At 37.0% G+C, this 23,698-nt stretch overlaps 1 protein-coding gene across 1 annotated transcript in view; it reads left to right on the top strand.

The window, feature by feature from the left end:
• RAB14 (RAB14, member RAS oncogene family) overlaps positions 1-23,515 on the top strand; it is a 24,313-nt gene extending 798 nt beyond the window's left edge. The window contains exons 2-8 of the mRNA XM_046667243.1: positions 8,638-8,696; positions 9,829-9,882; positions 11,233-11,410; positions 16,044-16,110; positions 19,504-19,591; positions 20,179-20,209; positions 21,199-23,515. Of these exons, the coding sequence (XP_046523199.1) occupies positions 8,645-8,696; positions 9,829-9,882; positions 11,233-11,410; positions 16,044-16,110; positions 19,504-19,591; positions 20,179-20,209; positions 21,199-21,376 (648 nt within the window). The 5' untranslated portion in view covers positions 8,638-8,644 and the 3' untranslated portion in view covers positions 21,377-23,515. The remainder of the gene's footprint in view (positions 1-8,637; positions 8,697-9,828; positions 9,883-11,232; positions 11,411-16,043; positions 16,111-19,503; positions 19,592-20,178; positions 20,210-21,198) is intronic.
• Positions 23,516-23,698: the final 183 nt, after the last annotated feature.

Here is a 23,698-nt window from a genome sequence, read left to right as displayed (position 1 = left end):
TGACAGGACTCGGTGCGGGGGCGAGGGGTCCCCGCGCGGCGCCCGCCCGCCCGCGCCGCTCCTCGGCGGCCCGCGGAGTGCTTCGCGGCGTGCGGGAAGGGTGTGCGCGGCCTCCCTGCCCGCCTCCCCGACCGGCCTGGGCCCGTCGCCCCGCCGCGGGTCCCGGCGGCCGCAGACCTCCCCGGCCGTGTGGACCCCCGCGGGCCGCGCCGCCCCCCACCCCCGGCGCCGCCTTCCCGGCTCCTAGGCCGCGTCGGGCCCCGAGTACAAAAGGCAGCGCCTCGCAGCCCCGCCGGCATCTTGGAGCCGCTCCGGTGTCCTTGTCGGTGTGGTCGAACGTCCCTGGGCCCGGGCTGGGGAAGGGGTCTGGGGGTCTGTGCGTGCGGGGTGCTGTTTTGAGTGAGTCCCTCTAAGGCCCAGAGCCCGGGCAGCATCGAGCAGTAACGAAGAAGACAAAAGTTTTGGCGTTTCTAGAATCTAAGAAAAGAAGGAACGAGCGTGTTTCGATGGTTTGCACTTTGCTGTGCGCCGGGCACGGATTTAGGTGTCTTCACGTGGGTTTGGGTTGCTTCGCGTAGCCCTCGGTGATGAGTAGAGTTGTCTCCATTTTACAAGCGAGGAAACTGAGGCTCGAAGTTGTGATGTGGCTGGTTGATGGTGGGACGTGGAAACTGGCCTCTCCCTGCGCGGTGGCTGGGGTTAACCACGTTCAGGTTAGGCCAGGGGTACAGACCTGGCTTTTTAAAGTGGAGCTGCGGTTTAATTCCTTTTTTCCTGTGTTTGCATTGGGTGACATCGGATTGCTCGTTTATAACCCAGTCTGTGGTGTCAGCCACTACGCTGCCCCTCCTCATTCTCGCAACCCCGGGGGAGAGAGGGCGAGATTTCCATTTTCTGCTGGAAGAAGAAACTGGGATTCCCAGAGGGCAGGTGCTTTCCTGGTGGTCCCACAGCAAGTGTCAGAGCGCAGATTTGAGCCCTTGCGGAGGTGACCGCTCGTTTCTTTATTAATTGTCACGCTGCCTTTTATTTAGATGTGCTTATCGAGGATAAACTTGGCCTTGCAGTAATCCAGCTCCCGCTTCCTCTTCCTCCAAGACTTTCCACAGTTTGTCTTCAGAGTTCTGCTTAGGCTGTTTTACTTGGTGGTGCCTTGAGGCATGTAGTGGTTAACAGTTTTCGAGGGTTCCCAGTCCAGTACTGCCACTTCCTTACTTGAGTGTCCTTAAGCGAGTTACTTAGCCTCTCGGACTCAGTGTCCTTATTTATACAGGGGATAATTGTACCTGCGTTTTAGAGTTGTTGTGAGGATTAAATGGCATTGAAAACCTTTAGCACGTTGCTTAGCATATAGAGAGTGCCCCGTTGCCTGTAACAGCGCCAGGCCTGTAGTGGGTGTTCGATATTTGTTGAATCAGTGAGAGGAGCGTGGCTTTGGAGAGCTGTGGAGTTAGACCTGGGCCTTAGTCTTAGCTTTCCCTTTAGCAGTGTATGGCCATGGATGTATCATCTCTCTGAGCCGGTTTCCTTATCTGTAAAATGAGCTTTTAGGATTAAAGATTGTTTATAAAGTAGGTGGGATATATTAGACACTCAATAAATGGCAGTTATTGTAAAGATGTAAAACGTTTACATTCTAATAACCTAAAAAATTCCTTGGAATTAAAGCTATAGTTTTAAAAGTTTTTGCTTTTTATGTTTCACGTTTAAGACTTTATATTTGTTGCCTACTTCAACTGTGCAGGGTATTGTACTATTAGAGGAAATTTTGGATTAAGGCAAATAGAGTATGTTAAAAGTAGAGCTGTTGGAAGATGTTTCATTTTTTAAAAAAGCTTGAAACATTTTCATGTGGTTAAAAATGCCAGGTATGTCTGGAGACAGCAATGTACAGATAGAGATATCAAAGATACTATATTTTACTTTTTAAGAACTTTTTATTCTAGACAGTTTTAAACATATACAAAATAGAGTAGTATATTGAGCTTCATGTACCCATCAGCCAGTGTCGACAGTGGTCCATCTCGTTTCATCTATATACACCTGTACCCTCTCCACCAAATTATTTTGAAGCAAATCTCAGACATCATATCATCTCATTGGTAAATTTTTCAGTATTACTAATCCTTTTAACTTTAGTAAGTGCAGGGTTTGGGGTTTTTTTTTTTTTTTACTCTTAAGTACTTTCCGTCTATGAATAGAGGTGCAGTATTGGAGTACTTTATTTCCTATTCTTAGCATACCATCATAATTAGCTGGAAAATTTTGTCTTTCTCTTAACACATTAAGGAATCCAATCTTTTTTATTATTTACATTAAGTTATATAAAAGTGTGACATTAAATAGCTTGTCAGAAGTGAAGGTTTTTTTAAGTGAGTCTCAGAAATGGGTGAGTTATTTTCAGAGAATGCATATTGTTGAGGAAAGGAAATTGATCACTCATTTAGATTAGATTAAATTATTAGATTAAATACCAAAGTTTTGTGTCCACTTGACTGACGGATCAAGTAGCATTCCACCTTAGAGGTTCTATAAGCAAATCAAGATGCTTGTTCTTGAGTTCCACGAAGGCAGGGACAATGTTCTTGATTTTATCATTATTATATTGTCAAAGCCTAGCACAAGGCTTTGTGTTTAGTAGTAGATGCTCAACAAATATTTTTTTTGAAAAGATTTTATATTTCTTTTCTCCCCAAAGCCCCCCGCTACACAGCTGTGTATTCCCAGTTGTGGGTCCTTCCAGCTGTGGCATGAGGGATGCTGCCCCAGCATGGCCCAATAAGCAGTGCCATGTTGGTGCCCAGGATTCGAACCGGCTAAACCCTGGGCCACCGAAGTATAGCGCAGGAAGCTAACCACTCCGGCCACAGGCTGGCCCCTCAACAAATATTTTTATATTGGAATCACAAAAGGAGTCTATCTTGGCTTTGGTGTTCTTAACAAAGTGTCTTGCATGTAAAAAGAAAAAGAAAGCTTACTAATTTTAATAATGAAGATCAGAATTTAAATCACCTGGAATATTTAGTGGGCTGCTTTTTTCCTGGGTTGTTTTGAATCAGTTATGTAAAAGTTACACAGTAACATCATATGTTCTAAGGAATAGAGTAAAGTAGATATATGACAGTCGTGAAAGGATTAGTCAGGCATAGTGCATAAGTTAACGCAGTAAGGAGCCAAACTATTAAAAAAAAGGAAAAAATACCTTCAATTATTAGGATGTTTTTTGTTTGTTTTTTGAGGCCGATTGTATGATTAGCTTCATATGATGTTCCCCATATTATTGGTAAATGTGGAAGTAATGTTTGGAGATATGAATAGGAGTTTTTTTCCTTTGTTTATTCTTTAACTTGTTTTGTATTAGAATTGTATATAAAAATGCTTTTAAAATATTTAACAGTCCTTTATTTTCTTTACTGTTTTAGAATATTACCAGTGAATGTAGTACTTGCTCATACTGTCAGTGCAGGGATATATAAAGAAAGTTAATAATTTGCCTTTGCCTTTTTTCTACTCTCAGCACATGTATTCTTTTTTCACAATTTGGTGTATATTCGTCCATATTATATACATATAGGATTGAGTGTATGTGTGTGTATTTAAAACTGGGATATGCTATTGCTTAAAACTCTACAACATGCTTTTTTTCACTTACCAAAATCATTGATATATTTCCAGGTTAGTACATATATACCTAAATAGTTTTGAAGCCAGATGTTTGTTGTTTCATAGTACAGATTACTTTATTCAGTCATTTCCCTGTTGATGGCAGTGTAGTTTCTAGTTTTTTTGCTGTCAAAATGCTGCATTAGATGAACTTCCACCTTTAACCCTGTGGACTGAAGCTTTTGTTTCTGTAGGCTACTTCTAAGTGGGTTCCTTGGCCAAAGGGCGATTTGGATTATTTTTAAGATTTTAAAATATACCAATTTCTTCCCAAAAATGTTGTGGCAATTCAGACTCCCACAAGCAGAATGTATGGAAGTGCCTACTTTCACATCTGTATCTGCACATTTCAAAACTAGTCATTTATATGTCTGTATAATTTCATTTTGAAAGGTGTCTGACTCAGTATATGGAGACCATGTGATTCTATTTTTGGCACAACAATAATTAGTGGTTAGTATGCATTTATTAAACATTTAGATCTGTAAGTATTGGCCTGGAAATAGATCCATGATTTTGTTAAGTGAAAAAAAGCATGTTGCAGTCAAAATATAATGATGTACACCTGAAATTTATGTAATGTTATAAACCAATGCAATCTCAATAAAGTAAAAAAATAAAGCAAAATTTTAAAAAAGCATGTTACAGAGTTTTATGCAATAACATAACCCATTTTGAATATATTTCTACCTTAGTGGTATGTTTCATGTTCAAGAAATGAGATTGAGAAATCCTTTGTTAAAGTAATATTAAGCATAGTTAATATTTGAAAGAGGCCACACAACAATTAGTAGTATTTAATATGGATTTAGTAAACAGTTCTCTTGACAGCCAGGAAGTGTAGAGCTAAATTTTACATGCACCAATAGTAAAACTATTACCCTAAATTTTAGTATAATTATCCTCCATCTTCGTCTGATTTTGAGTTTTTGCTTTTATTTTATCAATCTACATATATATACCTTTAAAAGCTACCTTAGTTGGAGAAAATCCTGTTCTCTGGAATCAGGCCTGGGTTTGAGTTCCAGCTCTGACATTTACTGACTTTGTAACACTGGCCAAATTAGTGAATTTCTCTGAACCTCCATTTCTTCAGTTTTTATGTGGACATAATGATAATGATTCTGCAGAGTTGTGAGAATTAAGGAAGAATTATATAAGACAATATAGGGAAAAGTAGTGCAGATCATCACATGGTTTGCTCTCAACAAATGTTAGTTCCCTTCTGAAACTTTTTTCTAAGTAGATAGAAATGAATTATTATTACTATTATTATTTATCCATATCTACAAATCCTGGTCACAGTGTATCCTCTGAATGTAATTATTTAATACTGCTTATTCAGAATATTAAATTAGAACCAAGTGAGTGAACTGAGAAAGATTTGTGTCCCAAAGTACCACTTTAGGGTTTCATAGTATATCACATAACTGGAGGAGGCAGGATGGTGTAGTAGTTAAGAGGGGGTTCTTGGCAGTCAAAACAGTCCTAGGTTCAGTAGAGACTTGACTGCTTAGCTGTGTGCTCTGGGCATGTTACTTACCTGTTGAGTCTTTCCTCTTCTGTAAAGTAAGGGTAGTAGTCACTCTTTTGTAAGGGTAGCAGTAAGAATTAAATGAGATTGCATGTGAAGTGGTTAGCACATGCCTGGCATATATTAAGTGCCCAATAAATGGTAACTATACAATTGTGTGTGTTATTAGTTTGCAAGTTGTTCATCATGTATTTAATGATGCCTGTTGTCTGAATGTAATACATTCTGAAAGGAGTCAAAGGCATTAAAGGAGATCTTATCTGCATGTGAACTTTATTCAGATGCTTTAGTGAAACATGGAAGAGGGGCTGCCCCCATGGCTGATTAGTTAAGTTCATGCGCTCCGCTGCAGGCGGCCCAGTGTTTCGTTAGTTTGAATCCTGGGCGCAGACATGGCACTGCTCATCAGACCACGCTGAGGCAGCGTCCCACATGCCACAACTAGAAGGACCCACAACGAAGAATATACAACTACGTACCGGGGAGAAAAAGGAAAAAATAAAAAAATCTTTAAAAAAAAAATGGAAGAAAGTACATGTTAATCACACCAGTAACTGTGCACAAGTTACAGAATATTATCAAGATTTTTAATTAGTGGAGATTGTAGTGTTGAGTGGCCTCATGTTTTCAGAGTGTTTGAACTAGACCAACATTTCTTGCTAACCCTCCCTTTTTTTTTGACTTTTGAGTTCTCAAAGTAAAGCAAAAGCACCCTTAAGTAAGAGAGGAAAAACTTTGTTTTCCCCTTCCAAAGCTAGTTAAAAATACATTCCTTACCTTAACAGTGATATGTTTCATGTTCAAGAAATGAGATTGAGAAATTCTTTGTTCAAGCAATGTTAAGCATAGTTAATATGTATAAAAGGGGCCACATATATATTCATATAGCTCTCCTGAAAATACATAATTTTGCATGAATGTTACCAAGAAACTATGGGAGTATAGTTAAACCTAGCTAATATCTTACCTTAGAATAAGAAAGGGGGTCCTGTTGTGAGTGTTAGTGGCTGCAGTGCTAGATATTTTCTGCTTGTCTACTGAAATTAGTAAGTTTGACTAGCTTTCCTTTAACTATACTTTTAGGGTTTTTATTTGTAATTTTTAAGAAACCTGAAACAGAAAATTGTGTGGTGAGGTGGAGACAGGCACTGGTATTCAATCTGAAATAGTGATCATTCTTTTATTTGGAAGTGTTTTATACTAATTAATGCTTGGTAATTTTAAAAAACATTGTCAAAATTAGTCATCTCAGTAGATATGTAATTAATGAATGCTCTGTGATAAATTAGCAAGCACAAAATTAGTACTTGGATATAATTTCTTGATTAGCCATTCGGCATTTCAAGTGGACATTGGATTGTTAGAGGCCACAGTTGTTGTTTTTTAAGATTTTTTTGTTTGTTTTTCCTTTTTCTCCCAAAGCCCCCTCGTACATAGTTGTGTATTTCTAGTTGTGGCATGTGGGTTGCTGCCTCAGCATGGCCTAGATGAGCTGTGCTGTGTCCGTGCCCAGGATTCGAACTGGCGAAACCCTAGGCCGCCAAAGCAGAGCACGTGAAACCCAACCACTCGGCCATGGGGCTGTCCCCAAGGCCACAGTTTTAACATAATAAAATGGATGGAAGCAAAGTATGCACAGCTACACATTCAGTAAGAAGAGGGAAAGGAAATAGGGAAATCAGAAGGGGAGGAGTATGAGAGAAACAGTAATTTAAAGGTAACTCATTATTTCTCCCCAAGTTTGAATGGAGTTAAAAATTAATTTAGAAGAAGAGTCTGGGAGGAATGCAGGTTAAGAAGTTAATAACCCATAAATATCGTTTTTATTGTGAGAGATTATTTTTTCCCTTGTGTTTGGGATCTGGTTCAGAGATCTGGTAAATAAACCAGACCGTTGTTAGCCTGAGGACCAAGTTCATTCATAAAAGTTTTGAGTCCCCTGTGTCTGGAAAAAGGGAATGAAGTTATTATGATGTTCAGAATCAGGAGTTAATCTAACTAGAAAAACTCCCTTTCCTGAAAGAACTGGTTAAGGGAGTTTTTTGTGATGTCAAAGACTGATTATAAATGTGTTACAACATGTCAGGGTGGAATGGGTAGCAGGGCATCCACTTTTGTTGAATGTAATTTATACAGCTAAGTGAAAAGACTATCTTGTGTGAAGTGATTGTCTCATAATTTACCATAATTAACAACTTCCTCTTCTTTGAGAACAGTAATTCACTTAAGTGTATACTTCTTCTACAGTTAAATTTTGTTATATAGAAATTTTATTTGAAATATGATATACAGTAAGCTATTAATTTCAGCAAATGAATATCTCCAATCATATCAAATATCTGGCTTGTGTAATGTGACAGTTGGCCAAAACATTAAAAACTGGATTAAAAAAATGCTGGAAATCAAAATTTTAAAAATGGGGTTAAATGTTCATATATATGAAGAATTTTTGTCTTTCCTTGAGCTGAAAACTGACTTGAGAATAAACTTTTTTTGACTTTATTACTAGTTTAGAATTCACCTCTTGTTTCTCTAACACCTAGCACAGTGTCTGACACATTTAAGGCATTCATTTGAATAAATTGGTGTGGTTTTTTAAGTTATTAAAAGTAGGAGAGAAATTAGAATTCTTTAGGTTAAGTCTATCTAAGGGAAAGGAATGGACTGTGATCTTTTGAAATATCTTCTAATACATACACTCAGATTTTACCATGACAAGTAATATTTTATGCCATTGTTTCTCTCAGCTCCTAGAATAGCAGACATTTGATACATTGTTAATCCTCAAATCCTCTGTTAGGTTGAGCCATATGAAATTGCCAGTAATTGATTTTTTAAAAAATTTCTAAGAACAACAGTTTCATGTGGTTTTGTCTAATTTTGACATTAATTTTTTGGGGGAATAATATGATTGCTCTTTCTTTGGATGGTATGCTAACCATTGATTTAAAGTAGAGTAAAAATATTTTGCGTTTATAAATTAACTTTTTGTGACATTCGGTTGTAAAATCAGAGTTCTGACTGAGTAGGCCATAACTGATTCACTTGATCAGTTAACAGGGATGGGGACCTTAAATGGGAAGGAGGACTATTTGTGATGATGTTTATCTTAAATTTATAAAGATTTCCTTGTTTGAGATTTTCCAGAGTAGCATTTCTTATTGGATATTTCCTAAAGTGAAATATTGCAACTGTTTTGATATAAATGATTTCTTATATTTCTGTGGCTAATACATGAGAATGTTAAAGCAGTGTTCATCCAAGAGTATTTGTGCATTTGATCAATTTGGGAAATGCAGTTTTATTCTGACTTACTGTAACCAATATTTTGTTTCTAATAAATGTGCTTTGTTTTGTAGATCTTTAAAGGGATAGTAATGATCAGCTTGGATAACTTGTATATACTTTACTTCTAAAGTAACAGTTTTCTTTGTTTTTAGTGCCACCATGGCAACTGCACCGTACAACTACTCTTACATCTTTAAATATATTATTATCGGTAAGTTTATTTAACTTACACTCTTGTTCTCCAAAGAGGGTTAATATACAAACTATTTAAATACTAATATTTAACGTACTATTCTGGAAGAAGTGAATGATTCTCTCCCTGCAAAATTAAAGCTCCTTTGATAAGATTTATTTTTTGCATTAGCAATGTACCTTTTGCATTGTGGCCCTGGTACTTCTCTAGTACAATGCTGGGTACCTTTTGAAGTGATGCTGGTTGTTCTTGAGGGCCACTTGAAAGCTTGTTAACACTAGGAATGAGATTAATTTCCTAGGAGTGCTGATACATTCCAAAAATAACGTGAAAGCCCTTAGAGCCCCCTGGATTCCAAAAATTGATAGAGAACATTGATTTAGAATAATTGCAGTAATGTATATACAATATAATATTGGTGGTTTTCCCCTTAAGTTTCAAGAAGATTTTGCTTAAATTAAAAGACAATACTGTTTATCCAAGTATAGTTGTAGGAGCACAGTTGAATTCAGTTCAGTTAATTCTTTACGTTAGAACAGTTTGGTTTAATGTTGAGCTTATGCAGCTATTATAATGCTTCCTTCACCAAGGGTTAAATTGCTGTAGTACAGTCAGGGATAACATCTGTTCTGTTGTGGTTTTCATGTAATGTACATTCTTTTCTTTTGTGGAATTCTATAAGAAGTATAAGAACTATGAGATAGGTTGGGATGTAGTGAGTCAAGCTTCCAAAACTTATTTCTGCTTCTTTTATGCTGCCATATTTGTTACTCCTAGGAGTCTTCTGCTTTTATGCATGGGTTTAAGGGGAAAAAACAGTATAAAACCTTGAAATAGCTCAAAGTGAAAAATACTGTTACAACAGTTTCTCTGTTTAAAAGCACTTCCCCACTGGTGGCTATTTATTAATATAATTTATAACCAAATTCTGTCACTGCCAAATATTAGGCATAGTCAATTTGTACATCACAATGAAAACTGACCTGTATGATCTTTTGAATTCATTATGAATTAGGGAAATACATCTTTTCTGTGTCCCAGAAATTTGCGCTGTGATATGTATGGTAAGAGGTATAGCAATCATTGCATATAATTGTAAGAGTGTTAAATCGAGGAATGTAATTGCAACTTGAAACTTTTTTTTAAACAGGGGACATGGGAGTTGGAAAATCTTGCTTGCTTCACCAATTTACAGAAAAAAAATGTAAGTTCAGTATGTAAGGTAAAACAGTAAATTCTTTATTGTCACTTTCCCACCTTTTGAAAAGTGTCATCTTCAGTGTACTATTATGCATTTGAACATAATCTTTTCCTGCATGTGCTCTTCTGTCTTTAGGAGGTGATTTTTTTTATTAGATGCAGATTAAATGAAATATACTCGCATGTTGTATGTAGTGTTGATTTTTATATGCTATATATAGTTTGATTCACTTGTTTAAATTTTTCATGGTAAAACTTAATTTTAAAAAATGTATACTATAGTGTCAAATTTAAATAATCTTATTTTTTTTATTATGTGACTTTCCATTACAGAAATTATCTTATTAGGGGAAATTTGCTGTGTATATCATTTGTCAACTAAATAATAATAGGTTGGAAATATTTAAAATCGAATTCTTTCTACGTTTACGACCAGTTGATTAAGATTCAAAGTACAACTCTGTTTTGGGTGGTAGCAGAAGGGGCCATTTTGTTTTATGAAACTGATAGGCTAAATATCGTTGAAATTGTTTCCATAGAGTTGAAATTTTTTCTGTGGTATTTTTTTCCTTATTGTAACGTTTTGATGCTGAGTCCAGTGGTCTGTGTGTACTTGGACCAGAGAGTAGTGGATTTAGGTTTTCAGTGTCCTAATTACAAGGAAAGGACTAACAAACTTGTCATATTGGATTAGACATATATAACTTGCCAATATATAATTATAAGTATTTATTAAGCTTGATTTTCTTTGAGATCTTGATAATGTTTTCTGGGATAAAAATTTGTTTGAGTAACAGCTCCTAGAAGTCCTAAAACCATTGATTGGTTTGTTATATGTAATGATTGTCAGAGGGCTAAATAGTATAATATAATGTTGGTATTATGAAGAATTTATTAAAATCTTTATTTTTAACTTACAGATTCTTTTATTCCAGGGGACAGCAAACTGTCTTTTGGACTGTGGGCCAAATCCAGTAGTGGCCTGTTTTTGTAAATAAAGTTTTATTGAAACACAGCTGTGTCCATTTTATGTATTCTCTGTGGCTGCTTTTGTGTCTCAACAGCAGAGTTGAGTAGTTGTGATAAAAACCTTTTGGCCTACAAACCTTAAAATATTTATTATTTGGTCCTTGATAGAAATTTGCTGCCCCCTGTTCTAGTCCAGTCACATTTCTGTGACTTCTGGGTTTTTGCTGAATTTTTTCTATTTTTTAGTCCTAGCTTTGGCCTGTTTATAGCCTACAAGCATTAATAAGTCATTTGATTATCCAGTGGATTTTTTTTTCCACTAGTCTTAATTTGAAGCTTTTTGGAAGTTGGAATATTATATTATATTTCTTTTCCTCCTTAACAGTTATGGCTGATTGTCCTCACACAATTGGTGTTGAATTTGGTACAAGAATAATTGAAGTTAGTGGCCAAAAAATCAAACTGCAGATTTGGGATACAGCAGGACAGGAGAGGTTTAGGGCTGTTACACGAAGCTACTACAGAGGAGCTGCGGGAGCGCTTATGGTCTATGATATCACTAGGTAAGAGACGGATAATTTTTTAACCTTTATACCTGAAAAAAGAAATCTACTTTAGGCAGCGTGGTTTCTTATTGATTTAGGAATTCTTTGTAGTTATGTGACTGTAAATGAACTTATTTGGGTTTTGACGATTTCTTCTCTAAATTGCTGTGTAAGACTTGATATAACATGTTGATTTCCTTTTCTGAGTGTGGATATGCTGAAGAAAAACTTTAGGAGATGCTGGTGAAGCTAATAGAAGAATACTATTCTGAAAAGAAGCATCAGTTGAATTATTTGAGGTGAAATAATATTTTATACCAAACTTTGTTCTTTTCACTTCAGTAGAAAGCGAGCAAGTCTTCAGGAGTTAGTCTATTCAGTCTCTATTGTCGAAGTTTGCCCCTTTGCAAAATAAGGCCACGCAAGGAATTAAGTAGTGTTGCTAATCCAAATTGGTAGATTATAAAAAGTTCTTATGCTTGCATCTGAAGGTGTTTTGAGTATTTGTTTATTTACTTAAATTCTTTTTTGTCCTAAAAAGGATTGAAGTGGTTTACAATACTTCAAGTAGCAAGATTAAATTTATTTCAGTTTGACTATTTCTGGAAACTCAGAGCACTTCATATAAAGTAACAAAACTGGACCATAAATGTTTGACTTTGTAAAACATGGAAACTTGTGTCACTTCATTAAACCCTGTGCTGTCTGTCTACTGTAAGCTAGAAAATGAACTGGGTCACCTTTCATATTAATGCAAAGTGATAGTCTAAAGCCGTGTGACTCTTGTCTCACTGTTTGTGGGAGTAGGCATGGGTGGGTGGGACCAACTGATAATTAGACTTTCAAGCATATTTCCTTTGGGAAATGCTTTATACCGTTTCCTCTTGAAGAGTCACAGTGCACATTAGTATATTGGGACCCTGAGAAGTTCTGCAGTAAAGAAATTGTTTAACTTTGTTTAATTTGATGTTTCCTAAGCTTATTTTATTGAGGAGCACACTTTGGGAAATGTTGCCTTAGAGTAAAGATAGTGGTTGAGGAGCTGGCCCTGTGGCACACTGGTTAAGTGCGCACGTTCCGCTTCAGTGGCCCGGGGTTTAGCGGTTCGCATCCCGGGTGCGGACATGGCACTGCTTGTCAAGCCATGCTGTGGTAGGCGTCCTACATATAAAGTAGAGGAAGATGGGCACGGATGTTAGCTCAGGGCCAGTCTTCCTCAGCAGAAAGAGGAGGATTGGCAGCAGATATTAGCTCAGGGCTAATCTTCCTCAAAAAAAAAAAAAAAGATAGTGGTTGATTGTAATTATAGTGCTTGAAGTTTCACTAAATTCTAGAATTGGGTGGTCTCAGGGCAAAACAGGCTGAAACAGCGTTAATGCTCTTCACTATAGCCAGGCAATTGGTAACATGATCAGTAAATAGTTTTGTGGGAAGACTATTTGAAAACCTGGCCATCTGTACAGGATATCCTTTTATGAGAGGTGCCTTCTAGAGACTTCACATAATTAAAAACTCCAAGCATTATTAATAAAATTTAAATATGGTGATGTGTGCTTAGAGTATATCAGTCTGTAGTAGTGTTGTAGCACTTTTTGCCAATTTTGTGTGTTTTGTTTTCCAGCTTTATTGAGATATAATTGACATACAGCATTGTGTAAGTTTAAGGTGTGCGATGTGATGGTTTGATACATGTATATGTTTTGCTTTTAAACATACCTTTTAAGCACAGTGAATACTTTTGGTAAAATTTGTGTCTGTTCAAGTCGTCAAAAAGTACTTATACTGGAAACAACCCAAATGTCTAGCAACTGATAAATGGATAAACAAGTATGGTATATCTATACAATAGAATATAATTCAACCGTTAAAAAGAGAGAAACACTGATACATGCTGAACCTTGAAAACATTTTGCTAAGTGAAAGAAGCTAGACTTTTACAAAGGTCACATGTTGTAGGATTCCATTTATATGAAATATCCAGAATAGGCCAGTTCATAGAGACAGAAAGTGGATTGCCACGGCGTGGGGAGTGAGTGCTACTGGATGTGGGATTTCTCTTGGGGGTGAGGAAAATATTGTATAATCAGATAGTGGTGATTATTGCACATCTTTGTGAATATACTAAAAAAGGATGAGCTTTATAGTCTGTTTGTTGTATCCCAATAAAACTTACTGAGAAAAAGTCCTTCAGGCTTTAGACAGGTGCTGTCTTGACTCAGTGATACTTCATATTGACGTTAGTGTTACAGCCATGACACTGATTTCTTTTTCCACTTTTTTCTATTATTTATCCTTGACATTTTGCTAACTGAAGTCCCTGCTTTAGGAATGTTTTTTATTCTTGGCATGAACTCTAATTGTTACTGAGTGCTTTCCTAAATTGGCATCACAGCTTTTCGTGGTGGTTTGACTATATCAGTTTTGATATGTTAGATCTAACATCTATGCCAAAGTTAGGGATATTTTAGCACTTTTTTTTTCTTTTTTTAGCACTAGTACCACCAATTAGTAAATATTTGGATGGTACTATATTTATAGATTTGAAATTATGATGGTGAATTTTAAAGTAATAACGAAACAATTACCAGAATCATTATAGAAGTTATGGTACATGTATATCATATGGTTTACATGATTTTGATGCTACTTGCGAAGGTTGTGTAGATTTTTTGTTTAACAAAGTGGTGGCAGTATGTAATTCACTGTTGCTGTCAGCTTTGACATTTTAAAATTCATTATAATTGGTATAAATATTTTTGGACTTGTATTATTTAAGGTTTTGTGCACGAAGCAAGAGATATCTGTTTTGTAAAAACAAGGTGTGCCAGTTCTACAAATATTGAACAGTGATAATGCTTGTGCTCTTTTAAAATGATGTCTGACCAGTGTTTACTTAGAAAATTTTGAGACATTGGGGAAAAGTTTTGATTTGTGTGACCTCTCTTTTGCCATTTCATTGGTGATTTGTATATAATTTGAGATAGCACAGTAAAAAGAGAGTCTGAGTAAGGAGTTTTTTCAGTTCCTGCTGGGAAAGGATTAAATGTTTGGCATATCAAAGTTTATATGAGCATTGGCAGCTGGAGATCATGGAATATATTCACAAGGCTAAACTCAAAATACTTTGAGGACACCATGCATATAAAGGGTTCTAGGCCTGGCTCTGAAATCATTTAAATCTTTGTTGGCTTCTGTTTCCTCATCTGTTAAATGAGTAAGATGGATTAATGTTCTCTTGAGTCTATATAATTCAGAAACATTTTTAACCTTCAAAAATTTTATTATTTTGGGGGCCAGCCCAGTGGCTCAGCAGTTAAGTTCGCACATTCTGCTTCAGCAGCCTGGAGTTTGCAGGTTCAGATCCCAGGTGCAGACCTACGCACTGCTTGTCAAGCCATTCTGTGGCGGGCATCCCACATATAAAGTAGAGGAAGATGGGCACGGATGTTAGTTCAGGGCCAGTCTTCCTCAGCAAAAAGAGGAGGGTTTGTGGCAGATGTTAGCTCAGGGCTAATCTTCCTCAAAAAAAAAAAAAAAATTTTTTTTTAATTATTTTGACCCCTTTGGTAAAGTCTGATTAATGTTACACTGTGTGTAATATTGTAAACTATTTGGATTTGTTTGCTATCTTAGGGCCTACTTGGCTAGTGCAAATGAGCCTATGAGTTTTTAAACTCCTGATTGGAGAAGTGGAGAAAAGGGGCAGTCTGAATCCCAAAATGATTTAGCTGCTGGTAAATAAGAGTACAGAGTTAGGATAAATTCACCCTCTGATATCTGGGGACTTGAATTTCCAGTCAAATGTATTAAATGCTTTTTTAAACCTACTTTTTATTTTGTTGTAGTTAACTTACTTTTTAAGGAAAGGTGAAATTTTTTTTTTTTTTTTGAGGAAGATTGGCCCTAAGCTAACTGCTGCCAATCCTCCTCTTTTTGCTGAGGAAGACTGGCCCTGAGCTAACATCCATGCCCATCTTGCTCTACTTTATATGTGGGATGCCTACCACAGCATGGCTTGCCAGGTGGTGCCATGTCTGCACCCGGGATCCGAACTGGCGAACCCTGGGCCGCCAAAGCGGAACGTGTACGCTTAACCGCTGCACCACTGGGCTGGCCCTGGAAAGGTGAATTTTATATCAGTCTACAGTAGTGTGACTATCTTGGTTTCTAATTTGAAAAATTTAAAGACAGATGCAAAAATGTTTCCCATTCAATGTGTTATTGGTTAGACATTTTGGTACAACTTTTTCTCCATTTTGTGATTGAAAATCTGGATGATTTCAGAGTAATTTTAGTTTTTTGTCAGATTGGAAATTCTGAGTTCAGAATTGTTTTTCATCAGTTTTCTCTATTGTTCTTTGCTTGCTTATTGGTCTGTTTATGGATCTGCTTTTAAATGTAAACATTTTATTCGTGACAATTAGGAGAATTGTTGGATATTGAATTATTAATTTAAAAATAATAGGTTTGGCTAGTAAAAGTATGTGTTTGCATCCACAACTGTTATTCTTTAGAGTAACAATCTAGTCAAAGCAAATACTTTCTTAGAATCTGTTGATTAAAGTGTGTATCTTAAATATTGGTTGCCTTTTTTTCTATTGAAATGGCAGTTGTATGTGGCAGTCACAAATGTAAACTTTGATTTTTGCAGAAGAAGTACGTATAACCACTTAAGCAGCTGGTTGACAGATGCACGGAATCTCACCAATCCGAATACTGTAAGTTAAATGACATCTCCTATGTGTAAAATTTAAGATCTAAGCTAACTCGAAAAAGAAAGCCATTTGCTAGTGGGATTATTGTATTTGGATACCAAGAATGAGAAAAATCTTTATTTTATTCTTAAATTAATTGAAGAAAACTTAACATTTTTTTTGGTACTAATTACCCCAAGTTTCGCATCTTATAGTTTTTGTTCATGTTTGTGGTTAAAGAAAAGAGAAAGCTCTGAATGGGGTGATGATCTCCTGTCAAGCGGCGACTGTGAAATCTGAAACTATCACTTTAAAAGGGAAGGATCTATGGTAGTTTCATAAGATGTCACGTTGGAGGAAACTGGGTAAAGTGTACAAGGGTTGTCTCTGTATTGTTTCTTACAAGTATATGTGAATCTACAACTATCTCAGTAAAATTTCCATTAAAAATAAAAAGAATTCTGCATGCTTAAAAAAATTAGCTTTGTAGCCAGACTGAGAAGATACTGAGATTTTAAAGGCCAACCACCACGCTAGACTCTGCAGTATACAGAGACAGATGTGGATCTTTGGCCCACAAAAGATTATAATCGAGCAGGGAGATGACCTGCGGGTATAGAAATAACTATGCTGAAAAGGGAGTGAAATCTAAGAGTGACTGGTGCTGTGTTGGGGGCGCCTGGGCTGAGTGGTGCCATCTGGAGAAACAAGCTTTACAGAGCAGGTGGTGTTGGAGCTGGGGTTTTAGGGATGAGTATGGTTTCAGTAGATGCTCTTGGGGGGGAACATGAGAGGAAAGGCACTGAGCTCTGACCGACTCCGAACTTCTTGAGAACGAGGCCTGTGTCTCACTAAGCCTTGCATTCCAGCACCTGGCAGATGCCTGGTTCAGTAAATAAGTACTCATGGTAAGGGTAGCTTTTACCAGGGAACAGCAGTTTAATCACATTGAGGGTCAGTTAACATGGTCTGCCTGTTATGTCAGGGAGTGTGCCTGGAACTTTCACATCCATTGTCACATTAAACCCACTCTAGGTAGCCATACTAATCTATAGGTGAACGTTCATAGCAGCTTTATTTGCAATAGCCGAAAACTGCAAACAACCTAAATGGCCGTCAGTAAATGAATGGTTAAGCAGTCTGGTGCATCCACACTGTGGAATACTCCTCAGCCATACAAAGGAGTGAAGTATTGATGCATGCAGCAACTTAGATGGATCTCAGAGGCATTATGTTGAGTGAAAAAAGTCCGTCTCAAAGCATTACGTACTGGATGGTTCTGCTTATAAAACATCCTGAAAAAGACAAAATTGTAGAGATGGAGAAGAGATTCGTGGTTGCCAGGGGTTAGCCATGAGGGTGGAGAGTGAGTGGTGTGAGTTGACGAAAATGAGGGCAGCACAAAGCAGTTCGTTTGTAGTGATGGAACAGTTCTGTATCCTGACTGTGATGACACAAATCTATACCCGCAATAAAACTGCTTAGAACTATGCACACAGGTGTAAAACTGGTGAACTTTTGAGTCAGGGCTCCAGATTGTACCAGTGCCAGTTTCCCGGTTTTGAGAGTGTACTGTAAGTCTGTAAGATGCTGCTATTGGGGAAGCTTGGCGAAGAGTTGCTAGGACCTCTCTACTGCTTTTTACGAGCTTCTGTGATTCTATAGTTACTTCAAGTAAAACGTTAAAATAAAATAAACAAAAAACTCATTGTAGAGGGTCCTTAGAGGAGTATAATAAAAAATTAGTCATGTCCTTCCTGCCCCATTTATACCTCTTGAAATCTTACCAGATCTTCAGAGGAAAGAAAATCTCTTCTTTAAGGTCCAGCTCAAATGTGACATTTTCTATAAAGTTGCCTTTGATTTTACATAGTAGTTACATACCTTCTCTTATTGGTGGTGTATTTTGTACCTCTGTCTTTTTAGCATGCCACTTTATGTCTTTCCTTTCAGGATGGTAGGAAGCATGGTTTGGAAATTCTTAAGGAATTGGGAGAGGAGGCAGTGTTTCTACTGAGCAAACGTTTCTTGTTTTGAGTACCTGTCTTACATTGGCCCTGTGCTACTTGAATTTTTAAAAAGTTGATTTCCTTTTTTGTGTCGTTACTTTATTCTTTAAAAGACTAGTGGATTATATGTGAAAACTTCTTTCCCTCCTCAGTGGGCACTTGTCCACACTGATTGAAGAATGCTCACTTCTGTTGTACTACCCAGCTGTCTTTGCTCAAAGTTCACGTTCAAGTCAAAATAGGTATTTAGTTTATTGGACACGGGAGAGCCAGAGGCCATAATTTTATATGAAAAAAACTTAATGTTGGAAATTCCTTTTAGTTGAAACCATCCATTCTTAAAGTATCTGTATCTGGATTGCCCCATCTGTTTGGAAGGAGGGCAGGTTTACCATTTGGTGTCAAATAAGCTTATATATAGACAGAGACAGTTTATCCACAAATCTCTCCTCTGACCCCCCAATGAAAACCAAAGCCCTATTTCTCAAGGCTGCACACTCTTAGAACTTTTCAGACTGCCTTTAACTTTGGCCTAACTTCACTTGTATAAATGATTCCAAAGTCATATAGGTGTATGATATTTTGCCTTGGATTTGAACTCACTGAATATGTGTTCATATTCACCCCCTCCTCCCACCTCCAATGTCCCCATGGATACACAGACATTTATCATCAGTTGCTAGCCTAGGGACAGTGTGGGGTAGGTTAGTATTTGTCTGAAGGTCACAGTTTGAGTTTTCTACCTGGGTTCTAATGCCCTCCTACCACTGACTCACTAAGTGACCTTTGACAAGTCTCTTTGCCTTATTTGAGCATTAATTTCCTTAACTGTAGTCTGAAGGAGTAGAACTAGTAGTTTTTAAACTTTTTGAGGGTTTCCGAAACTTCTGAAAATCTGATGAAAGCCACAGACTTCCAGGGAATGTCGTTGTTTATAGCATTTTGTGCTTAATTTCAGTGCATTCACAGATCCCTTGGAGCTTGTCTGTGGATCCTTAGTAATCTTACTCAGAAAAATCATAATCTTTGGCCACACCAGGTCTGCTTCATGGGCTGTTTTGTTTTTGAATGGCTTGTGAACTAAGAATGTCTTTTACATTTTTAAAGAGTTATTAAATAAAACAAAAAGCAAAGAAGTATGTGTAAAGAGACCATATGTGGCCCACAAACCTGAAATACATGCTCCCTGCCCTTTACAGAGAGTTTGTCAACTTCTGGCCTAGATGGTTGCTGAGGTCCTTCTTAATACTAGTGACTTCATGATTCTTTTGTCCTGTCTGGTGGATAATTGCTAGTACTTAGTTTCCTTTTCTGGCCCACTTCTTTTTTTCTATCAAGATTTTTGGATTTCAGAATTTTCATGGTTGATTTAAATGGTTGCTTTTGTTTTCTTTTGGTCACAAATTAGGTAATAATTCTCATAGGAAATAAAGCAGATTTGGAGGCACAGAGAGATGTTACATATGAAGAAGCCAAACAGTTTGCTGAAGAAAACGGTGGGTTTCTTTTAAGACTTTTAATGGCTTTTTTGGAGAATTTCTAAGGAAAGTGGGATTTTGATAGTGCAGATTGACAACTTTTTTTTTTAATGCTAACTGTTCACATCTCAAGAATGAGGAAATACCAAAATGTGTTTTTGGTTTTTTTAAAGATTTTATTTTTCCTTCTTCTCCCCAGAGCCCCCCAGTACATAGTTGTATATATTTTCAGTTGTGGGTCCTTCTGGTTGTGGCATGTGGGATGCTACCTCAGCATGGCTCGATGAGTGGTGCTAGGTGTGCACCCAGGATCTGAACCTGCGAAACCCTGGGCTGCTGAAGTAGAGCATGCGTACTTAACCACTCGGCCATGGGGCTGGCCCCCCAAAATGTGTTTTTTTATTTGCAATTCATGTTGGGGTTAGTATAATTATTTAATGGCAAATAGAAGATTCCCTCCATCTTAGACAGATACCCTTTCGTAAAATACTGTGGTAGGAAGGAGTACTGAAATCTCATGAGAAACTTATTCCAATGTTACTGAAGAGAATGCCTTTGTGAGTTAATTTCAAATGTCCTAATCATAGTCTGAATTTTATTTTTAGGCTTATTGTTCCTTGAAGCAAGTGCAAAAACGTAAGTATGGCTAGAATTAGTAGATCATTTTCAATTACATTGAAATTTCTCAGAATCATATATATGAAAAATATATAATGTATATATTCATATAATCTATAATATATAATGTTTATGGCAGGAAGACCAGTAAAACATCCCTTTGCTTCCTGTTTCACATTTAAAAATAATGTTTTTTGTTATTCTACCTAAAAGATTGTACTTTGATTATGCCCACTGGTAATCCAGGTTAATAAATGAAATTGTGTTAACATTTCAAAATGTTTGACTTTCACAACCGAGGTTGAGTTTGACATTTTGGACCCAAGCTTGGTCACCCTGTTCATTTAATACTTCTGATCACAGTAAAAAGCATGACTTAAGGAAATACTCAATGTCTAAAAATAATCAGAAGCATAATCAACATTTTCTAATTGTTATTCTGTGTCCAAAATTGAACCCCAGGACTCCCATCGTAGTTTTTCATTAAGCCAGAAATTCCTTGCAGTGGTGAGAAGCTAGCCCCTTTTTAGTTAGCCTCATCTGCACTGTTAGTCCTAAGGGAACTGAAGTTTGAACATGGCTAAGCAGGAATATGTCACTATCGCCTGATAAAAACAGTACACGTCCATGCTTGGCGAATCAGACCATATAAATCCTGAATCCTCTTCTGCATATTTGGAGATATTTCATTTCTGTTTGGAATACCATCTCTTATTACAGAAATTGTTATATATTGACATATATCATTTTAATGATTGGAACACATACAGTTATCTAAATAGGGTTTGTAGAAACAGCTCTTAGTACCATGTTTATATGCTTTCCACAGAAAATATTTTCCCATGTTGTTCTCTTAGCTCAGTCCTCTGGTAATCTCTTATTAGATGACAGTGGCTAAGTTGAAGACATCATGGCAGTTGACTAAAGGTTAGCAAAAGGTCAGTGTATAACATCTTATCTTTTTAGAAAGCTATGGTTCTCGAATCAAGTTGTTAATTGCCTCTTAGGGGAGAAAACGTAGAAGATGCTTTCCTTGAGGCTGCCAAGAAAATCTATCAGAACATTCAGGACGGAAGCCTGGATCTGAATGCTGCTGAGTCTGGTGTACAACACAAACCTTCAGCCCCACAGGGAGGCCGGCTAACCAGTGAACCCCAACCCCAGAGAGAAGGCTGTGGCTGCTAGTGACCTCTTTGCCGTGGCTCTCATTTGACCTTTCACCTCTGTCTGTTGGAAGCAGTACTTTTTACTGCTTCATTGTCTTCTGTACATCTTACTGGGTTTAATTAAAAAAAAAAGGAAAAAAACAACTCTGTTGTAAAAACAGTTTAACACAATACTAAACTGCTAAACAACTAGATGTAATCAGGTTATCAAAGGCAAGTAGAGTAATCTCTCCTGCATGGTAAATCTAGACTTTTTTTTTTCCCCTTGATTGTCCCCGTGATAGGTATGTCACCAACACATGATTTAAACTGAGCACTGATGCTGGACTTCATGATTTTTACCCCTCCCTCTTTTTGGCAAGGCTTTGTCTCACTGTACGGTTTACTTTGATGGTATCTTAAGCCTTTCTCCCATCTTTAACTGTTCAAGTATGTCTGTTGTAACCATTAAGTTTATTGCTGTGAAGCGACTTCTGATGACAGAGAGGGGGTTCTATAACTGCTTTTGTTTGTTTTTGTCGGATAAATTCCCTGTTGTGTGGGTGGCATTTTTCTTGAGGAGAAAGAAATGCTTCTCTTTAGAGAAGCGTTTTTATTGCTTCTGTCTTAGCCTTGCACAGGGAAAATATCCATTTATCTTTTCTCTTGTGCTTAATAGCTTTATCTTTTTTTTATACCATTTTATCCTTTTCTCTTTAGCAGAAAGTAAATATGTATAAAATTTGAAGGAACCGAACTAACAATACATTCTGTGTATATTATTTTAATGAAGAAAATAAATTGATTACTGGCATTGGAACAGTATAAAATACCAGTTTGTACAGTATGACCTATATGTGACCATGTTACTCGCTTCCATTTCACACAAGGAAATAGACACAACTGCAGTTCACAAGTAATACTGGCTCCACCCTTTGGTGCTGGCAGTGTTTAGGGACATTATGCTGGAAAGAGCTCCTAGCGTGAGAGGATTAACACTAGCAGATTCTGTTCCATCTTTGCACTGTGGCTTACCTGCTGATTTTCTTAACTGTTCTTGTGCAATCGACAATGTGCTAACCTGCTTTTCTCTTTTTGTAAACGTTTTGCATTACAGGCTGCATTTCTTGCCTTACTGTATAGAAAAAGAAAAAAGGCTGGGTTTATTATTGCACATTTTAAGCTTTTATACCTTTATCTTCTTGGAATGGTGAGATTCTGAACCAGACAGCCAGAACCACAGGTCTGCTGTTAAGGGATTTTAAATTGTGCATTTTTAACACTACAGTGAGATAATTTAAGCTATCCCTTGTGTTCTTAGTATGAGGGTCTATTTTATGTCATGTTGGCATAAATTGTTTTGTAAAAGGGAAAATGTTTCTAACGGTGTTCCAGTGTTTGTGCTAATGCAGAGTAAGTTCTTACTTCGTCCCCGGTGGTTTGGCCACTGAAAGAATACTGTATTGCAAGGGAAACAATCTTAGTTCTGTAGACAACAAACTTAGGTTTTATCAAGTTCTTTACTTCTGTTAATTGATTTCTGATTGAGTTTATGGTTCAGGCTGGGAATTGAGAAGTTGTTTGAAGTAGGATAGGTAAACCTCAGTATATTCTGTAAAATGCACTCAACTCTACTGTTGTGTTTAAAATACACATTTTAAATCCCTCTTTACAGACACTAAAGTGAAAAATAGAGCTTTCTGGGTTGTAAACGTGGTAGTACCAGAGTATTGTATAGTCATTGTTAAATAAAAGCCAAAACTGGAATGTGCAGAGAATAGGATTTGGTTAATTTGTGGACTCATCTTTGTTTTTGTCTTTAACTTTTTTAAAAAACAAGATTCCTGGAGTAGGTTGGTATATTCTGTTAAAGACTTAGAGTGATCCATTTTGCTTACACTTGCATCACAAGGGACTCGCCCAGGGACCATGACCTGCTGGTGTGTGTATATATTTACAAAAACAAAACAAACAGCCCACCCATTGGGATCTAAGGTAGCAATCACAGACTGAAGACTGCGGCTTGTTTAGGTGCAATACCCTGATTCCCAAAGTTACTTACAGTGGGTCTTATTGTTTTTGTGACAGGATTTATTCAGACTGCTGTACTCTTCATTTGATGTAACAAAATGCTATTAATCTAAATATTTGTAAATAAAGTACCTGTATCTAGATTAAATTAAGATTGTTTGCATTATTTTCTGAACCATACTAGGATTTCATATTTTCTTCAGGCAGTTATTTGGCATAAGTTGTCAGTTTTTATTGCAGAACTGTCCTTATTTGTTGTATAAAGAGAGAAGTCTACGGATATAGCGTAGCAGTCCACATCAGTCATTGAACTACAAGTTTACCCTTGTGT

The sequence above is a fragment of the Equus quagga genome, chromosome 1 (assembly GCF_021613505.1).
Source record: "Equus quagga isolate Etosha38 chromosome 1, UCLA_HA_Equagga_1.0, whole genome shotgun sequence".
In the NCBI taxonomy this organism is placed as follows: domain Eukaryota; kingdom Metazoa; phylum Chordata; class Mammalia; order Perissodactyla; family Equidae; genus Equus; species Equus quagga.
Note: the sequence above shows the minus strand (reverse complement) of the source record. Positions and strands in the feature narration are given on the sequence as shown.